Raw genomic sequence first — 24,705 nt, 5'->3', positions numbered from 1 at the left:
TAGAGGAGCAATACACATTTTTTATGAATTTCAACGAATTACAAATTTGAGGATGAATGTCGAGATATGGTATGTAATTTGTGTAGAGGAACTCAAATTAATGAATTTTATTGGGTTGATGCTAGAAGAACAATTTATTAATCTATCGATAGATGGTTTTAAATGGCAAACGATCCTTTCTGTTATCGTTAATGTATAATGAACTAAAATAATAATAGATTCTTTACTTGTGCCATGTTGACTTCATTTTTCATATGCTTTGAAACATTTGCATTTAAATGTGGTTAAGACAAATTTTGGCGACAAGAAGGAATTTTAGTCAGTCTAAGGGCTGATTTCTTGTAATGATCGCATCCTTGCCACGTGCACCTTTTCTCATCCAATCAGAGCTTTGAACTTTAAAAAACTTTCAAACTGATCAAAAAGAAAGAGTACCTCCCCACCAACCCAGACTGAAAATCACCAAAAAGTCTCTCAAAAGTCGCAAATTTTTCGAGACGTCCCTTCCCTCGCGTATACCATCTTCTTCATCCTGAACTCGTTTGAAATTCTGATCCAGATCGTGATTCCTCGCGTCCCCGCTCCGTATCCATCGGTCAGCCGAAAGTCTGGTTCGTCGACGTTGTTCGCGCTGAGGAAACTCGAATCGAAGGCCAGCCGCGAGAATTAACTCGTTTAGACTTAATCTCGGTGGACGATCCCGAAGCGGGGGCCGCGCGCCTAGTCGCGGGCCATCGAGTACGAAGAGGACGCGCGAGGGAAAGGCGAGAAATCCTCGGCGGCTCTCGTGATATTTTAGTGAGCTCGCGGTATCAGCCTTAATATCTGAAATTCTGAAGGCACCCATACCGACCGGAACGAGGATATAGTCCCTCTCTACCGTTTTTTCTTCCCTGTCCGTGGCTGGCCGGGGCCCCACGCTGGCGTTGGAGTCCGTGGCCGGTCGGTTGCGTCCTCCTCGAACCGCGGGACAATCTCCACGCAGCATCGTCCGCCGATGTATCATCTTACGCCGGTGCTAAAGGCGATGACTTTATCACCGATCCGGGCAATCATTCACCTAGCCCAGACTCTTTTTCTCTCCCTCGCGCCTCGCGTCCCTTTTCCCTTACTCGCTTTCTACCGCCGCGGCGCGGATCGCCGCGTTCCTCCCGAGGAGATGTCGACGTAACAACGTAGAAGCAAATCCGTTGGTATTCATGGTCCCCCCCTCGAGCAATATATTTATTGTAATGTTTCCAGCCTTTGTATTTTTGGTCGTCATCGGTGAACCTCCGCTCCAGGAAGAGTTTTTTGGGGAGAGGACAGGAGGGCTATTTCGAAAATGGTTGGAGGATATTTTGACGTTGTTAGATTTTTCATTGAAATCTATTATAAAAATGAATCTCGCGAGAAGAGAGATTGCTGTTTCTTCCAATGTATATTTCCTCCGATCTTCAGGCTATCGGCTCTGTACGTTTTCGTTAGTGGTCCTGTTCCCATCACAAAGAGCTTGAGGAAGAACCAATTCCAATGCATATTTAATAAAAGTACTGTAAAAGGAATCACAACCTGAGGACTTATTTATCAGACACCATTTGCTAACAGGTGTACCGACATCGTCTTACGGAGATTTAGGCAGGCTTTGGTGGTAGGAAAATTGTTTTGTTTTTATTTTTGACGAAAGTAAGAACTTTAATGGAGTAGTCTGAGTTACCACTGCTTGGAATGGAGGAGGTTGCGACAAGATTTTATAGATATTTATTGTTAATTGTCTTCTTCTAACCAACATGCATGCTGTATTCTTTTTACTTGCGACCCCTGAGTTTTTATTATTAATCTTACACGTCACCTGATCTTGATCATCACACACCTTCCTTTCGTCATTACAGAATGCTAATAAATATATTAGGTTGTCCCAAATGTTTCTTTCATTTTATTAGTAAGTAGTGCATGCACGATATTTTATGTTTCATGTTACGTCACTGAATTGTGCACGATCCATTTTACTCGATTACTCTAACAACATCAAGTTCTAAGAGATAAGGTTGTTTATTTATACCAACACTGGCACTACAAGACAACTGAGTGCAAATCGCGAAAGAAACTTTCGAGACAGCCTAATATATATTTTCAACAGTATGTATATCAGAAAGTGTACGTCAAAAGCGAACGATGTTCCAAATTAGATGCATTTCCTCTATGCGCTAATAAACAAATAACGCGTCTCGACTGGAGCGGCGAAACAAGGAGTTTTGTAACAACGCATAAGCAAACGCTTCGCGTGCCAACCAAGTTGTCCAGCCTTCTCTTTTCTCTCTGCCTTCAGCATAACGGATCGAGTCGATGCCAACCGTGGAATTATCGCTTCGAACTTATGGTCGTCGTGGACCAGCCCGAGGTAGCTGTGAATTCCCTTGTGGATATCGAACATGGTGCTCGCAGGGAGATTCTCTCGCCTGGTGAACGTGGATCGTTTCGCGGTTTCACGGTTCCACGAGTGTCACCGCTGCTCTACGTTGCACTCGCGACGAAGGTGGCGGGTAATGAGCCTCGTCGTTGGTTTTTGTTGGACAAAGTAGAACGTTGTTTGACGATAATGGAGATACATTGATGCTACTATGGAGGCATTGAAGAAGACCTTACCGTTCGAGTTACTGATGGGACTGATACAATTATGGTACTGCCTCTTTGGCAAGCTTGGGAACGAATAGTAACCGCTGGATATCGCTGTATACCGATGAAAATTTGTTCTCGGAACTGGGAGAACTCAATTGGACCGCTCGTAGGGTTCAATAGATGGGTTTTATATAATTTTAGTTCGTATTATTAGGTGTAAAGAAATCTTGCACATAAGAAGAGAAAACGTGCTGTTTATTTCTACTGATTTGTATCGATGACGAAGTTACTGATCTATGAAGATCCTGAAAAAGATCATACCGTTGGAGGTTGCGATGAGACTGAGATACGATTATGGTATTGTCTCTTCGCCAAGCTTTGGAACAAAGGCGAACCGTTAGATTATATGAGACATCAACGAGAATTTGTTTTCATGTTTTGTTAGATGTGAAAAAATCATGTACTTAAGAATTAATGGTACTATAAATTTACTTTTACCAATTTGTGCTCGCAACATGGTTGAGCAACAATAATATTCACGTACATTTGTACCACTTACGTATCAATTTCATATTTACGTACATTTGTTTTCGTGTAAATGCGATTCAAATATCGTGACAAGTGTTTCACGACAATTATTTAATTCTACAAAAGTAAACTTATTTTTTTCAAAAATGAAGCGTCATATGAAAAAGATTTTATTCTACATTTTCGATTCAATATTTTACATAGAGCCACCCCGTACTCACTTGTACCACCAGTTACGAGGCACGCTGTATAGTACAGTATATACGGTAAATAGATACAAAGTTCGAGAAACGTTGTCATGGATCATCGAGCTATCAACAGGACGATTTCACACGCGTCACGATAAAATTCTCCGCGTCGATTCCTGACGACCACAACACGACCAACCACGCGCAACCGTTTGAAAGTGTATCTGGCCGCGGCACGTATCTTTATTACCATCTAAAATCGACGCTCGATCGCGATCCTCGAGATCGAGGGCTTTCAGTACGCGGTGCGTTGAAGTCGAGACCTACGCGGGACGATGAGGTTTGCTCGAGTAGGTGTTCGAGGATCGTAAACGTCTCCAGCTCGACTCGATAAAACCCACGGAAACGACATGCGCACGCACCTAACGCGTAACCTGTACTAGCACTCTGAAAGGTGTGCGGGAATCCGTCTCTTCGAGGTGTTTCTTGTACTCGGTTACACTTTCTGATTCGCGAGACCGCTCAATCGATCCGATCCTATAGAGCAGCCATGTAAAATTCATTCTGACTCGCAGTCCAACTGTCTCTTGGCTACCGTGTACTCGTAAATTGCGAGTGAACTATTATTTTCCAGACCGGGCCACTTTGAAGTTACATTATTTCGAATATTATTTCAAATAACACTTTAGTCTATTTCGGAATTAATCAGAAGCCTGCAGTTCACCTTTAAAATCACGTTATTTGAGATATTATTTCAAACGAACATTTCGAAAAAATATTTCAAATACACGTTACTTTATTTCGTAATTATTTGAACTAAATTAAATTAATAATGAAATCGTTCTTCAAAATGATATGTAGCGAAGTAATAAGTACTCGGCGATTTCGAATTTGAAAGTGACGAAGATGAAGTAGCATGCAATTCCACGTTTGTTATCCAAACTCAAAAAGAAACAAACATGTGTGCATTAAATGATTATCCGATGTCAGGATATGTTTTTCTAAAGTGTAACAACTTTTTGAAGAAAGAATTTTGCTCGAAGCAAATTCCTCAGAAGCAGATTCATTTATTCTAAAGTCATTTATTCTAAAATTCAGATAATAGTCATTTAAAAAATCAATGATATACGCGAAGAAAATCTGAATTAGGCCTCTCCGTTTAGCTCTTCCTAAATGTACGCAACGTCTTTGGTGTTTCCACGGATTTCAATCGAGCTTTCTGCACTGTTCATACACGGTTTCGCTTGTAACTTTAGACAGCAGGTTAACTCGAAAGAACGTAGGCGAACCAAACCGTCTTCCACGGTTCTCTTCATGGTCAATGACACCTTGTCGCCGTTATTTATAATGTTCCTGTACCACCGACGTTTATTTTGCATCAAATTTAGACTTAGCCTCCCCCCGCCCCTCGAAACGTGCCATAATTTACATTCGAACGTTTCCAAAGTAACCTGCTCGCGGATACCACTCGATAAACCGATCGCATCCAATGAACTTTACCTACGCAATCTTACATCATCAGCGTCGTGCGAATTCTGAAAATAAAAGAAGCAAAAACGGAGAAAAAGAATTGACTGAAAACGAACAATAACGCTGTCATTTAAATAGCGAACGACGAATAAAATTTCGATTGAACTTCGATTTTCATTTTATGAATCGCGAATAAAAAGTACTGTTGATTCTGATTAAGGAATTATTTCTTTGAGGACGAAATTCTGTTTAAAATGAAATGATGTAACCTGGGGTATTAATTTTAGTAATGGATGACGAATGAAATCAGAAATATTGAAGGGATAACAAAAATTGAAATATGAAAATATTTCATTGAAATCTTGAAAAGAAAAATAGGAAACTCAATATCTAAGAAATTGTATTATTCTTTTAGAAAAAGTCTCTTCCTATCTGGTCTACGTTAATTGGTAATCACACGAAGGATACAATTAAAGCATACGATTAAAGAAACTCTTGAAAAATTGCAGAAAAAGGTGTAACTTTTTTTGTCTTGCCGCCTTAACCCAGCCACAGATCATAACCGCGGACTTTAATGTCATCGAGAGAAAGGCAGAAGCAACTGTTTGACCTGACACGAGTGGACGCTTACGCGGGAATTTACGTGGAATCGTTAAATCGCGAGATGTCCGAACTAGCGACCATCGAAGACATTACTTCGTGCGATTCGCGCTTATTACCATCGCGATGCAGGTCGATTACAATTAAAAAAACGAAAGCGTTGACTTAACGATAATATTTTCAACCCTTTCAAGCCTAGTGGGACATACAGTGGTTGCAGAAGATATTCGTATACCAATCAATTTCCAAAACAACTATGTGAAATAACAACAACGTAACAAAATGAAGAAACCTTCCAAAGATTGAAAATTTTGATACTTCTTATGCAACAACCTAATAACTTCCGTTTATCAATTTGCACGTCCCTGGGTCGTTAGCCCCCAAAATCTTTAGAATGACGAATGTCGCAGTGTCTCTAGCAGCGGGTATCGATCTTTTTCACCGCGATCGGGAATCGTACGCGGTGAATATAAGGATTCCGGAAAGTCGCTGAACGTGCCCCTTGTCAGGCCACCCACGGGCTCCCATAAGTATGGCGCGAGGTACGGCCAGGTACGCACCATAAATCGGGATTTTATCTCGAAGCTGCCGGCCCCTTGGCACGCCGACGATTGCGTAATCCTAAATTGGTCCTCGACTTCGATGCAGCGAGATTCGGATTTCAGGACCCCAAGGTCGATGGTACATAACTCGAAATTGCTATCACATATTTCATTTTTCGTTACATATAATTCTACATTCGATAGAAATCTGCATTATGATTATTTAGAAGGATATTTATCGAAGTACAGTAAAGTCTCCATAAATGCTAAAACTCGGGACTGAATTGGTGCATTTCTGATAGAGTTCGTATATTCTCTGATGTTTTACCGAACAAGCTTCGAACGATCATGCAAACACTGCTAGGCGAACGAACTCCTTCACCCCCAAAGGGGGTATACCCCGCAGTTGTGGGGATGGTTTCAGGGCATTTATGGGAGAGAAATTTGTACATTTGTGGAGACTTTACTGTATCCTAGTTACTTGTTAATATGTAGATACTCGAGGTTTTGGTCACCCTGTTCGAGTTATGTGTATCATTTTAATGTCTATTTAATAAAGTCTGAATCAAATGATAGGTTTGATGTTTCCAAATAAGTCTTTCATTATAAATATGTACACGAATAAACTTTACACGTGTGTATATTTATAGTGACGAATTTATTTAAACAATATAAACATCCGCAGTCTACTGGTAAATTTCTCAATTGCATGATGATTGTTCTCTGTTTAAGGAGTCGCGTTGGGTCGCCGACGATGTCAGCGACTGTTGCCGGCAACCAACAACAACAACACCCTCATCAAGAATGGGACATCAACGATTCGAACGTTCCTAGGGTAATTATCGCATGCAATTAAACGAGACTCCGAATCGCATTGTCCGCCACGGTAAATCCCGTGAATGGTTACGGGAATGTCCAGGACTTTGGAAATTACCGGAACATATACACGGTTCTCGACTTTCATAACGCAAACATGACCAGGTATATGCAGGGTGGTTGAGGCCAATCGACACAAAAGATTCGAATAAAAACAATGTGATAGAACAATGATATGGAAATTAGGACTTTGGTCGCGGATACTATAATATATTGCCACTATTAGAATAGCAGTTGTCAAGGCATTAAAGTCACTCGAAGCCTGTTTTAACTCACCGCTGTAGAGCAGGGATTGGTAAACTTACTTTAAATATAATATTCGAAAATAATGTCAACGGTCTTCAATTATTGTTGAACGTTTCGACCAAGTATTGATTGAATTTTTAAACATCCTTTCCACTAACAGATAATTTATTCGTCAAATTTTGTTGTTCTTGATAGATTCATAACTGGACTGCGGATGTTCATGCATTTATGACAAATGGAAGGGGTAAATAAATGAGAACGCGCATAAATACGAGAGTATATAAAGTATCTACAATAATACACATAATGTACCTTGTTTACAAAACGAGACACACTTTCATTTAAATTTAAATTCTTTATCTGTATCTGCGAAAATATGAATATAATGTATTGACAGCATATGGTGACAATTATTAAAACAGGGAATTAATTATTTAACATATACCCCTTATAAATTTTAAAAATATACTAGTTGGTAGTGCTAACGAGCCTTAGGGGTACAATAGGTGATCGACGAAAGGATTTAAAGTTTCCAAAGTGGCTATAAAGAGATACCACTGACAAAGCGTCTAATCGAGATCACGACCACCTAAATTAGAGGGTTGTTTGTTTTCAGGTGGTAGAGTACGATCCCTGGTGCGAATGGGCGGATGGGCACGTAAGAAGGGTCTACGGGCCAGATTGCGAGGAGGCGAGGCGACACGCCTCTGGCTGGGCCATGAGGAACACGAACAATCACAACGTGAGCATTCTCAAGAAGTCCTGTCTGGGGGTCCTAGTCTGTTCGCAAGAGTGCGTACTACCTGGTGGCGGAAGGGTTCACCTTCGACCGGCGATTTGTGACAAGGTGACCACACAAACACTAATAGGATTATCGCGAACGATTTTCTTCCTCTTAGGAAGTAACACTGCATATTTACAATATTGATACATCGAAACATATTTTGTAATTTTCATCTTCGTCGTAACGTAAAATATCCGCTAGTCGTGAATGTGTTAAGAGTATAACAAGAGAAAACTTCTGTAGTATTGACCACTTTGGAATGAATCTTTATTATTTCTTTGCAGACAAACTACTTGGCATAAACTTTTGAAATTTGGTACGTTTATTTATACATGTATGGAGAAGATTCCGTTCAATTTGCATTTGTCCTATTCGATTGTAAATTGACTTTTTTTTTAACTCATTTATTGAGTGTTGTAAATTGACTTTAAACGATCCCTAATTTTTTGACCTAAAAAATATATTTAAACATTCGCGTTCTAAATCTGCCTAACAGAACGACCCGTGATACAAACAGCTATCTGATCAAAATATTTTATAGACCTTTCGATCTACTATTAACCCAGGAAAAAATACTGACCCAAAAGTCGTGAAAATTGTCTCTAAAGTGATCAAAAAGAAAACGCTATCCCCTTAAAGCCCAACGTGCAAAATGAAAATGAAACTTGAAAATTGAAGAAGATACAGCAAATACAAGGAGGGGTAAAAGTGTGCTGTCCCCTGTAGATAAAACACGTACGACCGATACATCGAAGTCACCGAAAAATGCTTCGTTTTCAGGCGAGAAAGAAGCAGCAAGGAAAGCCGTGCCCCAACAGGCAATGCACGGGTCGTTTGGAGATACTTTCGTGCCGTGGCCATTGCGGTTACCCTGTGACGCATTTCTGGCGACACACGGAGCACGCGATTTTTTTCCAAGCGAAAGGACAACACGATCATCCGCGACCGGAAGCCAAGTCCACGTCCGAGGCGAGGAGGAGCGTGGGTGCTGGCAGAAGGGTGCGCGGATTGGCGGTCCTTTTGGCGAGCGAGGCCGCCTTAGGCTCGAAGGTACGTCTCCGAAATCAAACAACCTCCGCCAAATTTGTTTGTCTAGATAGTGTCTCGAATTATTGGTAAATATTCAAGTACTCGTAGTTGTATCGATTTTTTTGTTTGAACGTTATCATATGGACTTAAAAAACGCTACATTTAAATTTCATAAGAATCCGGGATGTTACTCCAAAAAGCGTCTGAATTTCCATGGAGCGGAACTGTTAGGATATCGTTAAGGAAAAATGACGATACGGAAGAGTAATCAAATGAAGGAAATTCGAGTTAACCTTGAAGTAACTTCCAATGAAGTACATGAAATTTATGAAACACGATTTGAACTTGACTAAATAAATAAATTTTTTCTTTTTTATCGATATTAGAATGTAGAAGAAATTTAAAGAGCGAGTACGCGAGTGAATCCTTCCTATTTGGGATGGCAATAGATTGTTAGAGCCCCAGTTGTCCCCCTTATAGCTCGGGTACCTCGGGATCGCTAAGCCCGTACTGTTACTGCAATTAAACATAGCTACAGCCCCTGAGAGAATCTAACGAATGTCTCTCAGGACACTCTGTATAAATAAAAATTCTGTTCTCTATTGCATTCAAACACCCTGTATAAATTAGTACTTATATACAGATTCCATAAATAGAAACAGAGATTACGGACATACGAAGTAAAGAGAGAAATTAGTTCCTCTCTGATAAATTACAATTAAATTATTTTAGATCAAATATTTACTTATAACACTACATTTTGTATGTTATTTTTCTTAGAACACCCTGTATAAATACTGTTTCCTTTCGTGCCTAAACACATCCTGTATATATTATTATTTATACACACATTTGGTAAATAGTCACAGAGTAGTAATGACACACGAATTAAAAAAAGGAGATTATTTCCATTCTATTAACTTGCAATTCAAATATTCTGTGTACCAAAACAAATATTATTCGTTATATCAGTCGTTGTGCAGTATAATAAAATCTTCGAATGCTAGACTGCTTTACATTTCCATAAGTCTAAAATCCCCTCTCGACATTCTTGTTTGCATCCACTTCCGGAATATTCCAATTGCTTCTAACGTTTTAACCTTTCAACTAATGCAATCTGATAGTACCTTTCCAATAAAACCTAATTGTTTTATATCTCGAATAAAAACGGAATCGTTCCTCTCGAAAGCAGTAAAACCGTAAAGAATCTTAGATACGAAAAAAAAAATAAATAAATATTTTCAATCGAATCATGTTTGTTTACAATATCTCGATCGATTGAAGTCTGAAAGCAAATTTGTATTGGTGAACACATGGGTACTCACCAAGGATAGCCTCGATATAGAATGCAATAATAAACCGTCTGAACGGATTTTTCTCTTCCTTCGAATCCTTCAAATCGTCTTACGAATGAATGTTTGTATGTTTACAGTTAATGTCACTACGAGGAACGAAAAGACCGAACTCGGATGCAATCGAACAACCGCCAAGGACGACTCAACCTCCGCCGCTGATTTCGGATAAAGGTTACCGTTTATGCCACTTCTAAACACTTGGCACACGTTTCACGATGCACAAGACTGATAACTCGGGTACTTGAATGGAAATCGCGACGAATTTTAAGAGAAAAATTACTTTTTACTTGGAAAACGTTGCACCGCGTCCAATGATTGTCACAACTCTTTCCCCGCCATAATTAATATCTTCGGCCGCTTGGCGGCGTTACCTACTGCGTCGGTTTTCGACACACGAATTTCAAATGATCTCTGCTGGTACAAATACTAATGGATACGTCTTTAAATGAAAGAATATTAATCCATACTATCGGGAACCCGGTGAACTGTATCTCATCGAAGGCTGATATATTAGAAACGTCTTAAATACGATTCATTGATTTTGATATACATTTAGAATAGAATATAACCATTTTTTAATAAGTGAAAGTAATTAATGTGATTTTCAGATATTTGTCCAAACTGTTTAAGCTTTAAATTGTTGGAGTAAATTAACTGTATAACGATTAATTGTCAATAGACTGAGGATGTTTATGCGAATTTATATTTTCAGAGAAACAGAAAATGAATTAAAACCTAAGTGAAAGTATGTCTTACCTTTTGAATGTATGCATATTTATCATACAAGTCCTCGTATTTCCATTTGCCACAAATGAATATACATGAGTTTCAAACAATAATTCCAAATAAATTGAGCATACTTCACTGTCTTGAGTTATCATTCTTAAATAAGAATTCGTAACAAAAACACATACTTTATTATTATTTTACATAACTTTCAAAACCACATCAGACCTACCCACCTGTACCATTACCATTATTACTATACCATTATTACTATACATCTATTTTTGTCTTATTTTTATATTATTATTGCTCCTAACGATTTTCTCTCTCTAATTATATTCTTTCTCACTCTACGATATTCATGCTCCTGTCCAAAACCACATCAGACCTACCCACCTATACCTTCTCCATTATTATTATACTATCTATATTTTTCTTACTTTTATATTATTATTGCTCCCAACGATTCTCTCTCTAATTACATTCTTTCTCATTCCAGGATATTCATGCTCCTGTCCACCGTTTGAGTGCATGTGCGGGCTGCAAACCAACGTTCCATCTTATCAGCAGTCCCACCACCACCAGGCAACTATGTACCCTCAGCAGCCGACTTCGAACGACACCCCCTACTGGCTCCAAGACACAGTGCCACCTCAAGAGAATACCCTAGGCTACAATCTACCGAATCAGGTTCCCCAAGAAGCCTCCTACCCAGATTTCCCGCCGTTCACTGGTGAACTGTTTCAACCCGAAGAGATTTTCCAGCTGGATCAACCCCTGCGACCAGACTTCCCGATGAACTCCCAGGACGTGGCCAGGTCGCCGCCGACGTTGCTCGATCTAGGCAGCGGCACCATCAAGTACGAGATGAAACAGCACCAAGACCAGGCCTACTGGAATCAATTCCTCAGCGAGGACTCTAGCAGCAGCCACCTGAGCATGCCCCAAGACGAGAGGCTTCAGTTCCCCGGTTTCGAGACCGACAAAGACTCGAACGGGTACTGCGCGAAAAGACCCGTGAACCATTTCGTCCCTGAAAAGGAAGCAAATCAAACTCATCCGTTGAACAACGCGCTGAACTTCCAGGACTATCAACGGAATCAGAATCACAAGAACTTCGTAGATTCAACTGTGAAGAACGACCAGCAGCAGTCCTACTGGGCCCCGAACCACCAAGACGACCGTTTGAACTTCCCAGGTTTCGATCCTCAGAAGGAGGACCTGCTGACCTCCAGGAGGGACGTGAACTGCTTTCCCAAAGAGAACTGTCAGCCAGGACTAATGGAGACGGGAAACTACAACCTCTATCCGAAGAAGGAGAACGGAATGCACGAGCCTGTTCGTTCCAGTCGTAGTCCTGTGCAAGACAAGCAGTACGCTTACGACGGCTACAGTCAGATGTTCGATCATTCGGACTCGAAGAATCATATGGCCAATCGATCTCACCAGAACTCCAACCGGATGGTCCTGGACGAGAGACTTCAGAACAACTATGGTAACCACGAGGCTCCAGACTGTACCGAGAGGTTGTTCCCGGAATCCAACGGCATGGACGCGTCCATGCAGTCGCAGAATAGCCCGGAACCTTTCTTCTACCCTGGTAACGATCGTTGTCACTACACCTGCGAGGTCCTGGACACGCGGCTGCCGCAGTTGACAATGAATGCTGGAACCGCGCAGACGGGGATCAACAGCTTTGGGGATGTCAGCGAGCTGGATCTGCCACCCTTCGTCGATTACACCCTCGTTGGGATGCTGTGTAGCTCCACGGAGGAGGACACGTCGAACCTGTTACCTGGCTGCCCGCAAAACGCGCATACCTACGTTCCTCATCATTAGATTACAGCCTCGACGATCTTCATTTGTATTATAAATATTAAATATACGATATAGTTGCACTTGGAACGTCGATGGAATTTTGTTTTATGCCTTCGTTGCAGTGCCGTCGGAAAAGTCGAAAAAGCGATCCGAGCTTTGCTTGGCTCGAATAAAACGAGTTGTTTAACCCTTTACGGACGCAAGCGTTTTACAGCTTAACATTGCGAATGCGAGGAATATCATGAAATGATATAAGAGATCATGAAATTTTGGGTCTTAATGTTTAAAAGCATGTAAAAAATTGAATTTTCAAGATTTTTAAAAAATCCTAGTTCCGGTAATAGCCACCAATCTATAGATTAACATGGAGTTTGTTTTTTTTTATTTCAGATTAGCCAGTCTGCTAAAATCATGAACGCTGTTCACCTACCTTTTTTTTACATGGGTACCATACGAGCGATAAATCTCGCGATCCACATTATATTTTTGCTTAAAAAAAATTCAAAGTTACAGTTAAAGGCTGTAAATAGTCGTGAAATAGTTCACACCTCTCCCCGCTAGATGGTGCCACTTTTCGATATTTTTATTTATTTAAAAAACTCGGCATTAGACAATTATTAGTGTACTAATCGACAATCATTAGATAAATTAGGGTATTTAGAAAGTATAATTACATTCATATGGGGAAGAAAGTAGAGAATTTATGTATTGAATATTTTCATATTGGGGTGGCACCATCTAGCGGAAAGACGTGGAAACTATTTCACGACAAACTTGGAGGGTTCGTTGAGAGATGGCGCCACATCGTTCGGTATTTTTATTTATTTAAAAAAATTAATATCAGGTAATTATTATAGTACAAATCAAAAACTAGATGTTGCGTTATGGTATTTACGATGTAAAATTATATAAATATGCAGAGAAATGTAAAGAATTTTTATTGTAAATAATTTCATGTCGGTCGCGCCATCTAGCGGGAAGAGGTGGGAAGTATTTCACGACAAACTTGAAGGGTTCGCTGAGAGATGGCGCCACTTTTTTTGTATTTGTGGCTGTTTAATTGATTTAATCAATAATCCACATATTTTTATTTATTCAAAAAATGAAATATCAATTAATTATTAAAATACAAATCAACGATTAGATGTTGACTTATGGTACTTACGATGTAAAATTATATAAATATGCAGAAAAAAGGAAAAAATGTGAATATACATGTACATATTATATACTACATACACGTACATGTACATACTGCACACATAATACGCAAACGTGTGTATGTGAAAATTTAGTTCGGACCCCGCCGCTAGATGGCGATTCCATTCGCGGGTCCATTAGCTTGTCTATATGCTCTTATGTATATGGAATTATATGAATGCAATGAATGTAATGAATAATAAACTATAATTGTTAACAATTATGGTACTGCTCATTCCTCTGGAACAATAATGCGTCTTATTCAGTACTTATGGCTGATTGGTTAGCATAATAAAGTGTATAGCAGGTTTATTAGAAAGAATGACAAGGCTGTACTTTTAAAATCGATTTTTCTATCTTCTATCTTCATTCACTAAACGTTTCTCTAAGGATTAAAACATATTTTCCATATTTCTCTTTGAAAATACGTACACCTTGAAACCGAACATATTAGTTCATACCTTTTTTCTTCTTCTCGAGAAATGATGTGATTATGAAATTATGGGATTTATGTAAATAACGTGTAATTCGATCTTAATTTCATTTCAAACTGAATCTGCAAACTTATTGTTTCGTTAAATGCAAACAATAACAAATTTCTCATTAAAAATACTTTTCCGATCTCAACGTAACAACGTAACTTTATTTAGTGTTGCGTACGAGACGAAACGAGACGAGATTTCTACGATCTCGATCTTGATCTCGAAACATGCATATCGATCTCAAATTTCCGACAATTTCAAGGAAACGAATATAAATAAATAAATTGAATAATTTCGAGACAATTGTACGATGGAATCGAAAAAATACCTTATACTTACACATTTGAAGATCTTTTATTATTTGAAACGAAATTCCGAATTGTTGCTAGAATGAAGTAAACAACAGGTGAAGAGGGATGGTTCAAAGTATTAAGAGTCGAAGTAGCTTGGAAAAAAGTCACGTGGTTTATTCGTAATTTATTTATTCGTAACAGATACTCTCACGATCACAATTTTATGTACGTTAATGTAATATTATCATACACCTATTTGCGTTACACTTTCTCGGATTACATGCGCGATATTCTTTTTCATCGTGTTTTCTTTAGTTACTTTTTTTTTTTTTTTCATTTTTATTAGGTATTTCATTTCGTTTGCGATTCTGCCATCGAATCTTGGTTTCCTCGAGCGGCGAACTCAAGGGAGACGAGAAACGAAACGGGTGCGAATATCCGGTAGCGCGCGATCGCTGGACGGTCAACGAGTGTTTGCTTAATATGTATATCGGAGACAGGCAAGATTCTTGTTTGGATAAAAATGTTGCAGATCGAATAACAGATGATCGATTCTTTGTCCAACTACAGGATTAAATAAAAGCTTGAATTCTGATTGGAGAAGTATACGATACAGTGGTTGATCAATTTCTTAGAGGCACCGATGAGGAAAAAGAAGATATTTGAGATTTAATAAACGAAAAAGAAATATCTGATTGATGCACATTACTAAATATAAGTACTAATATATTAGCTATTCGTAATATAGCTTCTGTAGTCTAAAGTAATAGAATTTTTTTATTTGGGACACTTCAGGGCCATCGTGGACTCTTCTTGCCATCTTAATTTAAAGACACACGTTACTTCCTTCAAACAGAAATATCTTCGTTTTTCTCAGTGCTCTTAGCAATTTGATCAACAGCATTTCATATTGAGCGAACAAAAATTTATCTGGAGCCATGAACTGTGGCCTGAACTTTTTATTCGTTCATCGCTTCATAGTTTGCTACCTCTTGCCGCTATTCATCGAATAATCGTCACGAACAAATCCCTATAAAAAGCATAATGCTAAATTTAAATTGCTCTTAGAACAAACAAAAGATTAACCTAAAAGCAAACGGTGAAACAATATTACCGAGCAAAATAAGGATTAATTTCAAATAATTAAATTTTACGATTACACCTTCATATTTAATTCTAAGGATTATATTTTTATATATTCAACTTTCAAATCGCTAACAATAATGTTTGATATTATTATCGTCGTCCATTATTCGAATGAAAATTTGCCCATCTCCGTAGACACGTTTGCTCCGAGAACAATCTACGAAGAAAGGAGTACGAGCAACTTCTACACGACTCTTTAAGCTTGCTACTAGATCAGCGTAGAGTTGAAGCAGGAACTAATCGAAAAACTCGTTGAATCGTTGTATCAGCTAATCACGCGTCCACGGACCTCGTTGGCTAGTAAATTCCTGTATTCGCGCGAATCTGCCACACAACTCAAGAGCTACAAGTGACTCGCTGGATGTGCTGTTTTGTTCCCCGGGTATTTTGGTAATTTATAAAACAAATTTTTTAACGCCGTCAAAGTTTCAATCGAGAGGCAGAACAACCATAGTGGCACGCATAAGTGGAAATCGTAGTGAAACACATTTTCCGAAAATCGTTCGTTTCACTGTTTAAAAAACCTCAGCCACGTTGGTATACTCTCATTTTCTTTAGTTGCCAATTATTTCTATTCGGAGTTGGGCAAAATTTTTATCTAAATAAAATTGTCGAATAACTAGTGAAAAATAAACGGTGTTTGATCTGTTTTTTGTTCGATAAAAATTATAATCTTAATTAGAAAATGATATTACATCAAATAAATGTAGGATTAGCTATTATTCACTGTATTAAGTATAAATAGTAGCTGACTTATTAAAAGAAGCTTTATAGTCATATTTTAAGGAAATTTAAAATATATTGTTTCAAGGGAAACGCTGGCTTCTTTAAAATGAAACTACACTTCATGGTTCGGTAAATAAAACTTACGTAAATAATTGTTTGATCGAACGAACATAGCAACTAAATCACTATCCTGTATTATTATTCGTCGTATTATTCGAATAAAATTTTGCTCATCTCAGGTGTCTTGAAAACATTTCGAGTTTTCTTTCCAGTGGGGAAATCATAGTCGTCGATTTTTTATTTTTTATTCGCACCACTATGATTGTCAGCCCCTAAATTATCCTAAGAGGAGTCGGATCAATGGAGAATTCCAGTGAAATTGCTGTGTTTTTACGTAGTACCTCGTGCAAATGAAAAATGAAACAGAAACTGGCGCTGCCTCGTGAAGCCTAAAAACCGCGCGACAAATTACGATCACCTTTTCGCATATAAACTTTCCTAAGCGTATAAATTTCGGTCAGTAAAAAAAAAAAAAAGGAGTATTTCATCGCATCGAATTACATTTTTCCTATACACGTCACACGTAAAACAAAATTCCTATCGTTATCTACGGTTATTACATTATTATTTTTTTTCGTCAATTTTTCGATTTCGTTTTAGGCGTCTAGGTAAAAAAGGGGGGACCAAACGTTTTTCTCGGTTACGTCGCGAGTAATCGCTAGAAAAATAAAAACGCCGCACTATATCCTCCACTCACTTACTTCTCTCGGTGTGCTCGCTCCGAGGGATCCCTCTAACCGTTTGAATCCGTCTTCATTTATTCATCATACTTTATTCATTGCGCCCTTCATCTGACAGAGATCGGCAATATTCTCTTCGCATAGTAGATGAGAATTAAATATACTGTACATAGAGATTTAGTCGCAACGTTTATTCTATACGAATGGTGAAATTTCTCATTTGTTTGCTGCAAAGCATTATATTCTTTAAGTCAAATTCTAATTTTTATTCAACGAGTGAAATAGATTTTCACTTATTCATTGCGAAACATTTAATTGTGTGATTCGATTTTTATTCGAAGAATGTTGGATAAAAATTGGTGTATCTTTGAAAGCAAACATTCTTCTTAGGTACTTTCTCAATATTTTAATTTCGTCACATGTTTGATGAACAATTTAACAGACGTCCCTAATTCATAGGCATCTGAAATATGCATCTGATATAAAATAAAACGAGTCTAACCAGTCTATACGTAAATATATATACATACTTGGTTATCTTTAGTTTTTACGATCCTTTAATATATAATTTTGCGAAGTATCCGACACGTTTAAAAAAAGAAAAAGGACTAACAACACCAACATCTACTTTCTGTTTCCTTTACTGTCAATATTTCCATCAGTTATTATCTTTCAAATTCTGCATTTATATAAATTTATATGATTTATATGATCCTCAAATTTCATAAAAATATTTCCTCGCTGTTTAGAACGACCAGAGGCCCTCGTGGTACAAACGTCAAATGAATTAAAACGACATTGCTACCTAACAAATCCACACCATCCAGCGATTCCAATTACAGTAATTTTTTTATTCGAAGCATCTATCCAGAAAAGAATTTTGCCTATCCCTGTCTTCCGAGGCGTGGCTCCGACACGCTCTTTGCCGCCATATTGCAACAGGGTCGAGGATCTATGTCCACGGGAATCGTTTTCGTTTCATTTGTACGCGTCCGACTCGTGCGAGATCACTGTCTAAATTTGGAAAATTCTAGGAATTCTTCAAAATTCTACGAATTCCGCGAAACAGGTGTTCGTGAACGATGAATGTTCGATCGGGCACGCGACTCGTTGTCTCTCTCTCTCTCTCGGCCTGGGAAAGCCATCTCGATAAGTAACGCAGCTATACGTCGCAGGCACGTGTTGCTTTGATATTTGGATTCGTAAGTGTACATCACTCAAAACCGGACGAATGGGGGAAAACTAGGAATTCGTTTACCGGCCGACAGATTTTACGGACACTCGATCATTGCTAGTCCGCAGGAATCCGTCGGTTTTGATTCTACTTGTCAACCAACCGCAGACCGACTCTCGCGGCGCACAAGCTGCTCGACCACGACGAGAGCGTGGATTCCGAGTGTTCTGGAGGGAAGATGGGGAAAAGAAACGCTGTTGCTCGCTGAGAATTCCAAGGGGAACCGGAAGGAGATCGATGAAGGTTCGTCCGAGCGGAACCCGACTACAATGTATCCAGAATGTACTTCTAACTCTTGCTTTCCAATCAGGTGCACCGGTAAAGAGAGCCCACGATTGAGGACGAAGGCTGTCCAGATGAGATTGGGTGCAGAATGTAATGATTGCCAACTCAGTAATTTTTATAACGAGTAAGATTAAACATTGATCATTTCAAAGTAATATTTTAGGATTTCTTTGCCATCGTTTCTCAAAGATCTTATCTTTCGCCGTAATGATTGTTAAGGGAAGGTAGCTCTTCCTTGTTAAAATATGAGAGCAATTATTTGTGGAGGTCTCGTACACCAGTGTGCAAAGTCTTTGATTAGGAAATATGTGAAATTATTTAAAACTGGCTCTAATTAAAAGCTTTGCGCACCTCTGCGAAGGACCTACAAGTGTTTGCTTTCAAGTATCAACAAGGACGTTTGCGTTACTTTTCTTTGACAATCGTGAGCTTTTTATTTTCGTTTAGGAAAATTATTTCCCTTTTGCGACTCCCTGGTCCAATTTGAATTTTATAATTCTCAATTTAGCATCTCATTACGAACACGAATCTAGATATTTTTTAACACTTTACACGATACGATTCAAAGAACTCGAAAGAAACGCATCAATTTAAATATATTGTAAATATATACTTGAAAATGTATTCCTCATTGTATATACTTCACCCAACATTACAAATAATAATTGTATGTAACTGCAAATGTATATAAATGTTTCTATTACGTTCCAGTTATCAAACATCTCGTTTGACGTGTTAAAAAATACGTAGCTGCTTTCTGTTCTTGGACGATACAATAGAAAATTATAAAATTCGATTAAAAATATTGCAAAAAATATCGTTGTTTAAATTGACATCACCTCCACTGTAATTGCAGCTCAAAATCGATTCCATTCTAACAGCGAACACATTCTCAAATTAATACTTTGAAATTTTCAACATTTACATAGACACTATTTACAAAAATAGTTTTGTGTCGGCAACTACTATTCTAGAATGTACTTATACTCGTTATCTTCTATAATTTGCACGCAGTCCCATTCAAAAAACACTCGTCCTTATCGCAGACTTCTCTTACGAGATAATAAATGCCGTAATAATTCCTTGTTTCTCTTAGACTTTGATTGCATCGAAAAGATTCAGGTAAGGGGTGAAATTGTTTCAAGACCAAGATCTCTGTGGGGATTAGTATAAAATCCGTAGCTTGTACAAAATCCGCCTTCCAATGGAATGTAAGTCAACTTTGCAACCATCGAATGTATAGCAAAATTAAGAGAGGGATATGCTTGCAAAGTCTTTTATAAGCATTGGACAGCAAAGTTGTCGTGATCCGTAGACCCATCATCCTTTCAAGTGTTGAACCTCTTTCTCCACTCTTGTGTACATACATTATTACTTCTTCTTGTAGCGATGGATCGGAAGATAATCGAGATAATCAAGTGTTCCACTCTAATTCTGATTCTTCAATCGTGAGGTCATCACGTTTAAAGTTTACAAAGTAATATGCACTATTACTTTTGTCTATAGTATAGCGATATGTCGGAACACCTCTTTCATCGAACAACTCGATTGTCCTTGTTACTCGTTAGATAATCATTTAACAATATTCTACCGTGTACTAGCGTGTAATTTGCTTCTACACTCTTCTGAGCATTAGAACATCTTTTGGAGCGTTGAATCTATATTTCTCCGTTTTTGTGTTCATCGCGTTTAGAGTTTACACGAAGTACACGCGTTATTTCGCAATAGTATCATGGATACATCAGTACCTCTTCCACCCGATCTGTTCTAGCGTTGGAGTGTTTATTAAATTCCGATTATCACGTATAGAATCGACAAAGTATATACATATGCTATTACTTCCTTTTACAGTGATACATCAGAACATCCCTATCAAAATATCACTCCAACGCCATCGTTACAAATTAAACGATCATCCACCGATTCTCTATTGCTGAAGTGTTCGGTAGAATCTAACCTGCTTCTATGCTCCTCCGATCATCGCGTTTACAGCTTACAAAGTACATTAAAACTTTCTTTGCAACAAATCGCTCCAACTCTCTCGTTAGAAAACATATGAAACAACATTTCTGACAGACGAATACGATCACCAGACCTGTCTTCGTAGTTCCGCGAGATCTTGATACAATTTCACCCCCAAAGCGTTTCAAATCCCTCGTTACCGCTTTTCGAGAACAGAAAGGAACAATCGCGGCATTTGTTCGTTGAAGGACAGCCTCGTGGCACCGTGTCCAGACATAAACTGCTGCGTCGAATGACCGTCTAACGACGTTGCAGTTAAATGCTCGTCCAGGGTACCTCGAGGCAAGGTGGTACGCGCGAATCGAATCTAACGGAGGCTCTTCATCGTTCTGTAGCAAGTCTGCTGTCGGAAGTGTAACGGGTGAAGAGGGTGCGCTCTACGTGAGTCTTCAAAGGTCTCTTCGGGGCCTTTGAAACCGCGAAGAAAATTTGACTAATAGGAACCGTGGGTCGCGTGCATGTGAACTTCGTGCGCGCGTGCACATGGACAAAGCGTCTCGTAATCCAAGAAGATTCGAGGATTGGACTTAGAAGAGGACCTTGCGCGTGGTTCGTCGCTGGACGCCTGGAAACGTCTTTCAAAATCGTACTACTCGCTGCTCACTGGGACGCACCAGGTATGTTACACTTGGAACGCGAAAGAGTTTCACAAAACGCACCAGTCGCTGAACACACTTCGCGTTCGTCTATTGAGATACGTCTTTATGGATCACGTTACCAGAACATACTAGCATTCTCTACGCGCTACAAAGTGCTCGACGCTCCAACTCCTAGGCGGCTGATGCTCCGCGTCGATACAAAGTTGAGGAATCTTGGTAACGGATCCGCAAAACGTGTCTGAGGGACGCAGGAACGGCACGCGGATTCGCAGATCGTTCGACAGAGTTCATTGAATAGTCTAGGCACCGGATGCTTTATATCGAGACCAACCGTGGCAGTATGGCTTTTTGATATTGTCTGTTATAGAGGCCACCGGGCGTAACTTCTTCTATTACTAGCACTAGTAATAGAACTGCTAGCTGCACTAGTAATAGTGCTAGCACTATGATGCTATCCAGGATGTACAACGACTCCACAGACTTTACAGTCAGCGTTCGAACAGTCGTATCGTATAGTTGTACAAATAATTGTGCCAAGGATCGTTACGTTTGCGACCTCTTACCAGCGAACTGCGAGGCCAGGGTGTCGTTCCAGGATCAACGAGACGCTCTGCACCCTGTGCACGATGACTCGTTGCGAGTCGACGCAACGATAGGACGTGGATCGTCGAGTGGCTCGACGATCAGAGGCTTCGGAAAGAAAGTGTACCTATGGACCACGATCGGACTGGCCTCAACCAGACCGTCGTCGTTGAAAATTCGTGCTAAATCCGTGCGCGAGTGCGTGTACGCGTGTGCCTTTATTCGATCGGTAGAAGAAAGAGGAATCGTTAAACGAGCTACTTGCGCTATGTCAGAAGCAGGTGCGTCGTTCTCTCGACAAGCTCGAGCTACAATCTACCAAAACGATATTTGCTTCGTCTTTATCTTACTTATCAGAATCTTTCGGCGGGCCACCTTGAACGCCAGGCGGCTTAGCTCGAATTCGAAATCGGGGCTGACGAAACGACGCGGACACTCGCGGTCCGCTCGACGGTCCGAGACAGATTTTTAAAAATTCTTGGTTACGGAAAAGTTAAGCTATCAGCGCGCCAGGGAATCGCGAGCGGATGCCGCGAGTCGTCGCTCGTCAGGCCCAGGAATTAAGATTAACTAACGACTACGTAGAAGTGAAAACGTCGAGCCTAACGATCACAGCTATTGTACGATACTATGAGTGCTTAACTGTCGCGGAGAAACGAATAATCGGTGGTATGTGTGTACGTAAACGGTACGGAGAATCGATTATCAAAAGACCTTACGAGCGATCTCTCGCGAGGAAGCTAATCGGTGTCGCGTGGGGCACGCTCTTTTCTCTCGATCGCGTCGTTCGAGCGAACCTCGAACGCGTTTGGACGCAGAACGATAGAAAAAACATGCGTGTATGGGTATGTGTTTGTATATTGGTTGTATGTGTTTACGTATGTACTTATAAAATTGATCCTACGAAGAGTTTGTCTCGCACCGGTGCGTCGACGGGGTTTGAAAGACCTGATCTTTCGCTTTGTAAGCATTTCGTTACGCTTCGAAGCGAAGATCTACGCGGATTACGTGGTCCTACGATTCGCGTCCGCCATCTTAGAGCAGTGTATATGATCGACGTTGGCCGATACCGCTCAGGGCAACGATTCAAGGACGATTTGCGTCGACTGCGAGGCCCCCGAAACGAAATCGTCAGGAAAAATAAATGGTTGACGGGAGACGGGGCTCCCGTGTTAAAAATAAAGAGACTCTCTAACGTTTTCGAAGGTGTGTCTCGAGGATTGCACAACACGGTTATGAGATACTTCGTTTTACAAAATCTTAGCTGCACCTTAGGACCTATCGTATGATATCCTTCGTACGCGAATATTGCACGCTTCGTACAACGGTATACACGCGTACAGCGAGCAACTTTTTGATTCGGACATTTTGCAATCTTTACTTGGTCGCTTTATATCGTTTGTTTACGATGAAAGATACAGTAATCGAGGTATACATACCATTAAACCCTAATTAACAAAAGTATCAAGTTTGAAAATCGAACACAGTCATTGATACTCTTCGTTGATGTTTTGTTTCTTGTAGATAGACTCTGTTTTAACGTTAACGTTTTGATAACGAAACACTGAACTTTCCATAACTGCAAAAAGTTTCTTCTTACCTCAAAATGGGACATTGTTTCGTTTGAGTCTCATTTTATGAGAAACATTATAAATTAAATACAGAAGCTTCATACTTTTATTAATTAAACTTTAATGCTACATATAGCCTGGTCACTCCATCTTTTATCGAAGATAAAATTGTAAAGTGACAAGGGTAAATATTACGAGATCTCCGAATATTAACGTTACTCTCTGTATAATTATATATTTATATGTATATATAATATATATATATATATCACATATATAATATATAGTCTGCATACACAAAGCATCCGAAGTTTTTGTTACCGTCACTTTTTTTTATTTGCTCGTATCTTTTTTGTAAAACTTACCCTACTGTACGGTTTTTTTCATCTTCTTCGTTTTGTTTTCACACAGTGCAAAGATAATGATAATAATGTTAATTAATAATTAATTGTTTCGAATCGCGGAACGAGCAAGTTTCGTCCTCGTGTCCGAAATTAATGTGAAAAAACACTCACCCTCTCTCTTTCTCGCTTTAAACGCGCGGGTCAGCCTATCGAATTACACGAAGAAAAAACGTACGATGACGTTAATAATAATGTTCGCGGGTTTCTTTCACTGCCACTCTTTCTCTCTTTTTCACTTTCTCTCTTTCTCACGCACTCTCACATGCTTTCATGTGAAACAAACAAACAAAAATTGAGAAGAAATACAAATGTCGTTACATGTCACAGCTAACCACAGCATTCGGCAATTATGTTTCACTCGTTTTTTTTTTCTTTTTTTCTTTTTTTTTTGTTAAAAATTACTTATATCACAATGAAACGCCAGCGCATCCTTCTGATCGTCTGATCGCTTGTTTCGTGTCGCTCATATCCTGGACGCGGCATTTTACCTCATTCCTTGGGTCTTCGTTCTCCTGCTCACCGACATTAAAGATGCGTCTACAGGCTCTGGCAGGTTTTGGCCTTGATCCGAGGATTTACGGATGGTCGCGACGACGTTGTTAAGCGGGGGACCCACGTCACTCAAACGAACCGTCCGGGAATGAAAGACGAAGCACGGTTT

The 24,705-nt window shown here is 39.4% G+C and overlaps 3 protein-coding genes across 4 annotated transcripts in view; 1 reads left to right on the top strand and 2 right to left on the bottom strand.

Annotated features, from left to right (window-relative positions):
• Window positions 1–10,431, bottom strand: part of LOC128878334 (meiotic recombination protein W68-like) — a 68,091-nt gene extending 57,660 nt beyond the window's left edge. The window contains exon 1 of the mRNA XM_054126459.1: window positions 10,187–10,431. The gene's annotated coding sequence lies outside the window, so the exon portion shown is untranslated. The remainder of the gene's footprint in view (window positions 1–10,186) is intronic.
• LOC128878333 (uncharacterized) lies at window positions 6,639–12,781 on the top strand. Its single transcript, XM_054126458.1, has 5 exons — window positions 6,639–6,761; window positions 7,665–7,895; window positions 8,613–8,882; window positions 10,294–10,387; window positions 11,442–12,781. The coding sequence occupies exons 1-5, from the start codon at window positions 6,639–6,641 to the stop codon at window positions 12,779–12,781; spliced, it is 2,058 nt and encodes a 685-aa protein (XP_053982433.1).
• A 2,103-nt stretch (window positions 12,782–14,884) lies between these two features.
• Window positions 14,885–24,705, bottom strand: part of LOC128878953 (RB1-inducible coiled-coil protein 1) — an 83,386-nt gene continuing 73,565 nt past the window's right edge. For both annotated transcript variants that reach the window (XM_054127641.1, XM_054127642.1), the window contains exon 9: window positions 14,885–24,705. This exon is cut by the window's right edge and continues 376 nt beyond it. The gene's annotated coding sequence lies outside the window, so the exon portion shown is untranslated.

Source organism: Hylaeus volcanicus, chromosome 6, assembly GCF_026283585.1.
Source record: "Hylaeus volcanicus isolate JK05 chromosome 6, UHH_iyHylVolc1.0_haploid, whole genome shotgun sequence".
In the NCBI taxonomy this organism is placed as follows: Eukaryota; Metazoa; Arthropoda; class Insecta; order Hymenoptera; family Colletidae; genus Hylaeus; species Hylaeus volcanicus.
The sequence above is the reverse complement of the archived record's forward strand: the minus strand, read 5'-3'. Positions and strand labels throughout refer to the sequence as shown.

Bases quoted from the DNA above. Each gene is read 5' to 3' on its own strand.
- LOC128878333 (XM_054126458.1), top strand. From the start codon at position 6,639: ATGATTGTTCTCTGTTTAAGGAGTCGCGTTGGGTCGCCGACGATGTCA. The intron at 6,762-7,664 runs GTAATTATCGCA...GTTTGTTTTCAG, and splicing joins ACGATTCGAACGTTCCTAGG to GTGGTAGAGTACGATCCCTG. The intron at 8,883-10,293 runs GTACGTCTCCGA...GTATGTTTACAG, and splicing joins AGGCCGCCTTAGGCTCGAAG to TTAATGTCACTACGAGGAAC.